The 9,186-nt window shown below is 53.1% G+C and overlaps 1 protein-coding gene across 2 annotated transcripts in view; it reads left to right on the top strand.

Moving 5' to 3' along the window:
* The first annotated feature begins 1,591 nt into the window (after nt 1–1,591).
* Nucleotides 1,592–9,186, top strand: part of MYO1C (myosin IC) — a 40,958-nt gene continuing 33,363 nt past the window's right edge. The window contains exon 1 of one of the 2 annotated variants that reach the window (XM_074263840.1): nt 1,592–1,732. In XM_074263840.1, the coding sequence (XP_074119941.1) occupies nt 1,658–1,732 (75 nt within the window). In that variant the 5' untranslated portion in view covers nt 1,592–1,657. Of the gene's footprint in view, nt 1,733–2,912; nt 3,159–9,186 lie in introns of those variants that run through there. The other variant, XM_074263842.1, reaches the window with a different exon arrangement.

Below are 9,186 nucleotides of genomic sequence, written 5' to 3'. Positions count from 1 at the left end.
TCGCCCTAATTGAGGTAGGGGAGAGCTGGAGTGGGGTGACATCCCCCTCCCTCCCCAATCAGGATATGTGGCGGCTCTGAACCTAGCCCTGCCTCCTCTGTGGAAACAGGAAGTGCCCGAGACATGGTGTCCGTTCACTCTTTCTGGGACCTGACTCCCTAGCCTGATAAGGGCCATTGTGTGGCCGCCAGAAGTGAACCTGCTGCTGGATGGATGTGCTTCCCAGAGGAAGGAAGCATTGGCCTTTCCTGGGAGGGAGAAGCAGCGAGGAGGGTGAAGGAAGAGAGTGGGGTGTCCTGTGGTGGTTGGAAGGATGGGGCTGAAAGGAATGTCTCCCTCCCTGCTGCTGGAACCCCCCATCTCCCAGGCTCCAGCCTCTCCATCTGGGAAAGGTGATTTCCTTCTCCACTTCCTTTTCTCACTTCCTACAAGGAACAGCCAAAAGTCCTAAGGGCTCCAACTCAGGCCAGGAAAATGTCAGCTGTGATTTAACAACAATGAAAATGGAGAGGGAAAACAGGAACATTGGGGTGTGGGCCTGCAGGGGAGGGAAGAAGCAGCACACAACTAAAAGATGCTCACCAGAGAACTGGGGGTGGGGAGGAAAGAGATGAATTCCTGGGACTCAGTGGGAGAGAATACATGTCAACCCTCCAGTGAACCTTTCCCCCTCCTGCCAGAGCAGCATGAGGAATTCTTTCTCCCAAGCCAAAGACGTCAGTGGTGGTGATAGTTCTAGCCCTGGCACTGGGGGAAAGGGTGAGGGAAGATAGGAGGCTTGGATTATAATCCAGCCTCAGGTATACTTGTGCTGGGAGATGAGGTCCCACTAAACCCGGATGCTCAGCCTTTCCTGAAAGGATTGGGGAGAAAGCAGGCTCCAGGAGAGGGACAGACAAAGGCTGACAGGCTGAGGCCCTACAGCAGAAGATGGCAAAGAGCCAGGGTCCAAAGTTAAGGGCCCGGGAGGGAGAATGAGCCGCCCCAGCTCGGACAGAGCCCTGGTTACCAGGCTCAGTTACGGCCTGCCACAGCATCTCCATCTTCTCCTTTGTAACATGCCCTTTCCCTGGCACAATCCCTCTGAGGATGCCTCTCCAAGCCCCAGCATTGAGGTTCAGCCAGGAGTGCTTGTAGCTCAGCAGGCAGGTAGTGGGGTACAAGTCCGGGAGAGGATTAGCAGCCTGTCCTTTGAGGCCGCATTGGGCTGACCTGGTCCACCCTGTTCGGCCACTTCCCTCCCAGATAAGAATGGAAAGCTTCGGATCGCCTGGACTTCTGGGAGTGAATAGGAAAGACCCAAATCATAGGAGTGGCAAGGGAGCTGGAGAGAGGGATGTCCCACCCTCCTCTTGACCGGAAGCCCTGAATCCTGGAGAAGGGGGGGGTTCATCATTCCCCTTGGTTACCTGGGGCAGCAGGCATTTCCTCAGCCCCTATCAGCTCTTCCCTTTCCTGCTCTCAGCCCCAGCCCTGGGGCCACTGTCCGGCTGCGTCCTGAGGAGGGACTTGGTCACATCCCCTGGGGCCAGACTTGAACCTAACCCAAGTGGCAAGCCCTGCCTGAGGCCATAAATTCCTAGCTGCCGTAGCAGCAGGAAGCTGTGGGCACAGGCCCTGGCTCTCGCTGGAGGCCTGAGTATTCGCTGGGCTTGGGATGGCGCTGCAAGTGGAACTCATCCCCACGGGGGAGATCATTCGGGTGGTCTACCCCCATGGCACCTGCAAAAGTGTAAGTCAGAGAGGATGCAGGGATGGGGGGAGGGGAGACACTAACATCCACACGTTCCTACTCAGGAGGATGGAGACTAACCGAGGGAATCAGGGGCTCCTCACCCTCCTGGAGCAAGGAAGGAAAGGGGTGCTCGTGTCACTTGAGTGACAGATGGAAAGGGGGTGCTCAGGCCACGTGAGTGAAGCACGGGCTGGGATGGGGAGAGGTGGAGAGCGGTTCTGCTGCTCTCCTCTGTGCTAGGAGACTGGGGCTAGGACGGAGGGGAAGGAGAGGAGAAAGGGAGGGAGGCTGTGCCTTCTGCAGATCAGGAGAGGATCTGGACAAAGCTGGAAAAGGGCTGGAATACGGTGGCCAGAGAGAGACGGCGCCGTGCGGGGAAAGAGCGCTGGATTCGGACTCAGGGGCCGGGGCTGGACCCGGGCTGTCAATTTCTATCTGTGAATACCTTGTCTCTTTAGGAGATTCCTCCTCTTTTACTACGTGGGGTGGGGGAAGTGTGGAAACCAGGTGAGCCTTAAGGTGCCCCCCACTCCATACCTAGAACCCGGACGGACGGTTTTGGGGCCATTGTTCCCTCGGCCCAAGAGAAATTCTAGGGCTGATGAGGCCGGATCCTTCTGGGGTCTGTTAGAAGGGGGGACTAACCTGTTGGCCCTTTTGTGGGGCAGAGGAAGGAGTTTACCTCCGCCCTTTGGTCTGTGGTGAGAGGGGGCTGGGGAGGAAAAGCCCCCGGCCTGGCCCTTGACCCCAAGGCCATCAACTCCGGTAGGGCCCCGGCTCCTGGGCTGCGCGGGATGGGACAGTCCTGGGGAGGGGGCGGGGGTCGCACTTCGCTCGGTCCTTGCCCCTTTGGGAAGGTTGCTCGAGGGACTTTCCAGGGTTTTCTGCGTGTGCTTGCGTAACTCTGGACTCTGAGACTCCTGAGGGCGGGGGGGAGAGAGAGGGTGGGGGTCCCCGCGACCGTTCAGGGAAGGAGGGGGCCGCGTCTGTGCGCTTTCCTTTGGGCGTCCGCAGCCTGATCTGGGGAATGGAGCCGAGAAGGGGAAAGGGGGCAGGGCCGCGGGGGGCAGGGCGGGAGGAGCCGGGCCGGGGGCGGGGCCTGCCGAGGGGTGGGACTGGGGGCGGGGTGCGAGTCCGTGTGTGTGTGTATGTGTGCGTGTGTGTGCGCGTGTGCGCGCACACATGTGTGTAAGTGTGTGAGTGTGCGCGCGCGCGCCAGCTCGCGGATCCCGGGGAGCTGGCCGGGATGACGCCAGGCGGAGCGCTGCTGTCCCCCGCCGCCGCCGGGCCCTGGCTGGGGGAGTGGCCGGGCTGCTGACTCTCGGAGCCGGGCGCCGGAGCCCAGGACGCTGCGGCGGCCCCCAGCCCCACCTCGCCCGGACCGGAGCCGCAGCCCGCCGCTGCTCGCCAGCCGCGCCAGCCGGTGGGTACGGGGCGGGGAGCGGGCTCGGGGTTTCGGGGCGCTGCAGGTGACCGTGGGGAGCTTCCGGCCGGGCCGCGCCGAGGGGAGCCACGCGGGCTGGGCGGCCGCGGCCGGGGGCAGGGTGGGCAGGGCCGGGCGGGCGGGCGGGCCGGCCGGGGGAGCGCCTCCGGCCCGCCCAGTGGAGGGGAAAGTGCGCCGGGCAGGCCCGGGGGGGTGGGGTGGGGCCGGCCGCCCCTCCTTCCCCGGCGGGACCCCTGACCCAGACTTGGGCTCTCTGCTCTCCGGCCGGCCTGGGCCAGACCCTCTGCGGTACCCGCTCGGGCACTTAGCGCCACTTTGTAGACTTAGTTATCTGGCCCATAAAATGGGAGCTGTCGGGGGTGTCGGGCCGGGAGCCCCCGCTCTCCCTTCCCTCCTCGCCCTGCCCTGCCCTTGCCCGCTGGCTTCGCGCCCCTCTCTGCTGGGCTGGTCTCCCAGCGTCCCGCCTGGCCGCTGCCCACTCCCCCATCCTTGCCACACTTCCGTATCCCCTTTTCCTCCCCATGCCCCTTGCCTCCATTTTTCTTCATTCCTCCCTATCTTGACCTCCTCCCCACTCCTATTCTTGCTGTGGCTCTTCTAGACATTCTCCCCCCATCCCCCCAGCCCAGCTGCTAAATCGGGGAATGACGGGATGGCTGTGGGGCTGACGAGGCCCTCAGAGCCACCTCCTCCGCTGGTGCCCCCGGACTTTGCACCCCCCCCACCTGCTGCTCTGCCCATCGGGGACCAGACAAACCCAGGGAAGCTCCTGCACCCGGAGCCTGGAGCCAGGAGCATGAGTGACCTGTCCATGGTCCCGGGCTAGTCAGTGACCCCCACCCACGCGGGTGGAGCAGAGAGCCCGGGGGTCCCGCCGGAATCCTCCCAGTTCTCTCCGAGCTCCCACCCTGGGAGGCTCAGAGCTGCAGAGTTCAGGAGCGGCGCTTCCCCTCTCCTGGGCCGCAGTTTCCCAACTGTTACCTGAGGAGACAGCTCAGCGCTCCCCCAGTCCCTTTAGGACTCTGTGACCCCGTGGAGTGAGGGGCAGCTAGGGGGCGCCGTAACGGATGGAGTGCTGGGCCTGGAGTCAGGGGGCTCATCCTCCTGAGTTCAAATCCAGCCGCAGACACCCCGAAGCCATGTGACTCTGGGCTCTGCCCCCCCCCAGCTGCCTCAGCTCCTCACAGTAAGGAGATGGCCAATCGCTGCAATGTCTTTGTCACCTAGGGTCAGATAGGACACTCCAGGGCAACTCCCCCAAAGAAGCGGACATTTCCCAGGAAGGTGCTGATCCTCGGGGGAGAGGGAGGCGTTCTTCCCCTTCCTACCTTCCCAGGTTGATGTGGGAACCGTCTGAGATTAGGGCTGGATAAAGGTGGGAAGTAGTCCCGTGATTTCCGGCTGTGGAGAGCGCCTGGGCGGTGAAACTGCCTGTCAGACCATCCTGGTTCGCACCTTCTTTGCTGATTAGCCTTGGAACGGGGCCTCGTGGGCATGGAGAGATCGGATGACTTAGTCAGCTAGTGAAGCGTCTGGAAGACTGGAACCCAGATCTCCCCCCCCCCCCAACCCTCTTATCCATCGCACGCCAGTCCCTGATGTGCACAAAGCGCTCTCCTGTCTTTAAGCCATAAATGTCAGTTATTGCTGTTAAGTCCAGAATATCAGAATTGGAGGGACCTTCGATACCTTCTAACCCAAACTCTCGTGCTGTTTTTGGTGCTTCATTACAGAGTTCCCTGTAAAATCCTTTCCCTCCATGTTCCTGACTTCACCCTTATCCCTACCGCCACCCCTCCCCCGCTCCCCTCCCAGCCTTTCCCAGATTCTGTGATTTACCCCCTCCAATTATGCCGGAGGAGGGAATGTGTCTGAGGAGTTACCACTGGGGCCTGGCCGGGGTCCAGAAAAGGGTTTGAAGAGGGGACTGGACCACAGGGCAAATATGTTTTTACTCCCTGGAGAGAGATGGAGTCTCCAGCTCTAACTAGCCTGGCCAGCTGTCTTGCCCCTCCCTCATGCCCCCAACAATCTGTCACTGAGGCATCTCCTGTGCCCTCACTCACCCTGAGGCCTGGGGAGAGGGAGAGGACTCCTCCCTCTCTGCCTGGGAATAAGTCCCAGAGACTCCCGGGAATGGAGCAGGAGGATCATTGACTCTCATTCCTCATCCTCTGATAGTAGTGGGCTTCAAAATAAGCTAAGACTGGGCCAGGGAGGTGGTGAAGGTAGAGCTGAGTTCAAATCTAGCCTCAGACACTTAACACTTAACACTTCCTGGCTGTGTGACCCTGGGGAAGTCATTTAATCCCAACTGCCTCAGCAAAAAAATAAAAACAAATAAGCTAAGACTGGGGTGGGGAAAGAGCCAGAAGGCTAGAATGCCCACTTCACTATAAAAATCCCTCCTGGTTTCATCTTTTAATTTTGCTTTTAAAAATCCTTTGTGATTTCATTTTAGCTCTTCCTCTGTGAGATGAGGAGGTTGTAGCTTGGGAGCTAGTGAGGGTAGGGGATGCTCAGAGGGTGTGTCTGCCCAGAAGAGGTCTTTGAGACCATCCACTTAATCTGATTCACGAAGCTTTGGTTCAATTGCCCCATCTGTTCCACTTGCACCTCTGACATACACACTCGCTATGTGGCGTGGGCAAATCACTGAGATTCTATGTAGTAGACGTGTTGATCTATATTAGTAGAGGGAGTTGTCCCATCCAAGAATTCCTTACGCCAAGGAAACCACAAGCCCAGCCCTTAGCCCCCTGCCTAACACTGGGCTGGGAAAGTGGAGGCGGGGGTGGGGAGAAGACTGACAATGGCAGGAAAAACCTACCTCCTGTCCCCAGAACCTTACCCTGTATTATGGGAAAGCAACATATGTTCTGATAAGTCAATACAAAATCTATCCAAATCAAATACAAGGTAATTCTTTTTGAGGGGGAGGGGAGAGAACAGAAAGCACTAACAGAGTTATCAGAATAGGTATGGGCAGGAAGGATGCCCAGGAAAGAGAGGACTTGTTCATTCCTCTCTACTTCTCTCTAATTGAAGTTTGAAGGGAAAAGTTGGGGTTCAAAGAGAAGGCATTTCAGGCCTGGAGGACAGACAGCCTGAGCAAAGGCACGGAGGTGGGATGGAGAATGTCAGGTACTGGGAATAGCTTTAGTTGGAAGCTGGAATCTAATCCCACCTGTCCCTGATCAAAAAGCCCTCTACTAACAATAACCATGTAGTTATATAGCATTTTGAAGGGATTGTCTATTGTACAATTTGTTAGATCTTTCTTTTTAAAAAAAATATCCTTTTGGGAAAGCTAGGTGGTGCAGTAGATAGGTCATCATCCCTGGATTCAGGAGGACTCAGACACTTAACACTTACCAGCTGGGTGACCTCAGACAAGTGACTTACCCCCAAAATGCTTTGGAAAATAAATCTTTTTATTGAGGCTTATTGTTAACATCTCCTTCCTTTCTGAATCTCTCCCTTCTCTTTCCCAGAGAGCCATTCTTTGTTATGAAGATTAAGAAAGAAAAGAGAAATTAATTTAGCAAAACCAATAAATCTGCCGTGTCTGACAGGATAGTAGTATTCTACAGCCAGAGTCTCCTTCTACTTGTGCAAAGGAAGGAAAGACATTTTCTTGGGCCGGCCCTGTAAGATTTGCAAAGCTCCATGTGTGTCACCTCACTTGATCTTTTGTTACAGTCCTATCCCACTCTTCATGATTGCATTGGGAGTTTTCTTGGCAGAGATACTGGAGAGGTTTGCCATTTCCTTTTCCATTTTACAGATGAGGAAACTGAGGCAAACAGGTTGAAGTGACTTTACCAAAGTCATATCTGAAGGTAGATCTGAACTCATGAAGATGAGTTTTCCTGTTTCTAGGGTCTGTGTTCCATCCATTGCATTGCCACCTAGCTGCCCTGTTTGATTTCTATCAAATCCTTTCTCCATCTTCTCTTGAACACTTCAGGTGAGGAGAAACTCACTACCTCTGAAGCAGCTTTTTCCACATTTGGACAGTAGTACTTTCCCCTACATAAAGGTGAAATCTGTCCTGCAATTTCCACTTTTTTCCTATCTTGTTCTGAGAAATGATGTTTTAGGAGCTATCCACCTCTCTACTTTACCATCTACATTGTTTAATAATACTCTCTCAATACATTTTCTTTTTCTTTCTTCCTTCCTTCCTTCCTACCGCCCTCCCTTCCTTCCTTCCTTCCTTCCTTCCTTCCCTTCCTTCCTTCCTTCCTTCCTTCCTTCCTTCCTTCCTTCCTTCCTTCCTTCCTTCCTTCCTTCCCTTTCTTTCTTTCTTTCTTTCTTTTCTTTCTTTCTTTCTTTCTTTCTTTCTTTCTTTCCTTTCTTTCTTTCTTTCTTTCTCTTCTTTCTTTCTTTCTTTCTTTCTTTCTTTTCTTTCTTTTTTTCTGAGTCAATTGGGGTTAAATGACTTGCCTATCATCCCAGAGCAAGGAAGTGTTAAATGTCTGAGGTCAAATTTGAACTCAGGTCCTCCTGAATTCAGGACTGGTGCTCTATCCACTGCACCACCCGCATTTTCTATCCTGTAATGTATCATGTGTTTAGGGAACCATTCCCATAAGAGCTCAAATGAAAAATGATAGATAGAGGTGGGCAGAGGCTAGGAGGCAATGGATACTAGTGAGAAACAGGCAGAGGTCTAGGACCGCCTTAAGTTATAGAGCTGGAAGGAATTTTAGGAGTCTTCTAATCCCCTCATTTTGCAGAGAAAGGAAATTGGCTCAGAGAGGTCAAGTGGTTTACTCTTAGTAGAATTTGTATCTTACTTCCTTTCGGGATTGGAACTTAAGCCCATGATTCCAAGTTCAGAACTAGGTTGAGTATTCTTTCTCCCTATATAGATGGAAAGTATTAAAAGAGAAACCTTCACTGATCTATTGCTAAGAATAATTAACAACAATAACAGGTAGCATTCGTATTGTATCTTAAGGTTTATAAGGTGGTATAGAAATATCTCATTTAATCCTCCCAACAACTCTTGGACAAATAATCACCACTTTACAGATCACTTGTCTTCTTTTTGGTGAAATCCAGGTGCTTCTCCAGGGACTTCGGAGTCATGGGATGCCTAATTACTTTGGCATAATAATGAGAGGCAGAAGGGCTTAATATTAGTAGGTGAGGTCTGATTTTAGAATCTTACAGCCCTAGGAATTCAATTCTGAGTGCTTCCTGAGTGCCAAGCATTATTCTGGGTTCCAAAATAAACCACTAAGAGTCTTGGCTCTCAAGGAGCACAAACACCATTGGGAAGAAACAACAACTTCTCAGAGGAAGGCATTGTGGACACTAACGTTGGAATTAGAGAATACATAATATACAAAGTTGTTTCTGGGAGCAAGATTAGTAACTAGCTAGCACCGTGGATAGGGGGCTTGACCTAGAGTCGGGAAGGTCTCAGAAACTAGCTGCATGAGCCTGGACAAGTAACTTAACCTTCATTCGTTACATCGTGAGCTTCTCAAGAAGTATTTTCTGTTGTCCCTTTTTGTACTCCCAGCACTTAGCACAATGCCTGTTACATAATTGGCATTTAATAAATGGTTATTGGCTGACAAACCTGTATCTGCCTCAGTTTCCTCATCTGTAAAATGATGATTATATGTCCCAGAGTTGTTGGGAGGATAAATGAGAGAATATTTGTACGCCACCTTACAAACCTTAAAATACAATAGGAATGCTACCTATTATTATTGTTAATTATTCTTAGTAATAGATCAGTGAAGGCTTCTTGAAGGAAATGATAGTTCAGCTTGAAGAGGAAGTGAACTAAGTCTCCTAAGAGATAGAAGAGGCCTAGGGGAAAGCCAGGAGAGAAGATGTTATATATAGGAAATAGTAGCTAATTTGCCTGGAAAACAAAATGCATGATGGGAAAATCATGTGAAATTAATTCAGAAAAGTTGGTTGTGAAGAACCTTAAATGCCAAACAGACATTTTGAAAAATTCTGTTCCGTTGGCACCTTCTTG

This window comes from Sminthopsis crassicaudata, chromosome 4 (assembly GCF_048593235.1).
Source record: "Sminthopsis crassicaudata isolate SCR6 chromosome 4, ASM4859323v1, whole genome shotgun sequence".
Classification (NCBI taxonomy): Eukaryota; Metazoa; Chordata; class Mammalia; order Dasyuromorphia; family Dasyuridae; genus Sminthopsis; species Sminthopsis crassicaudata.
This window is presented reverse-complemented; position numbering and strand designations above follow the sequence as displayed.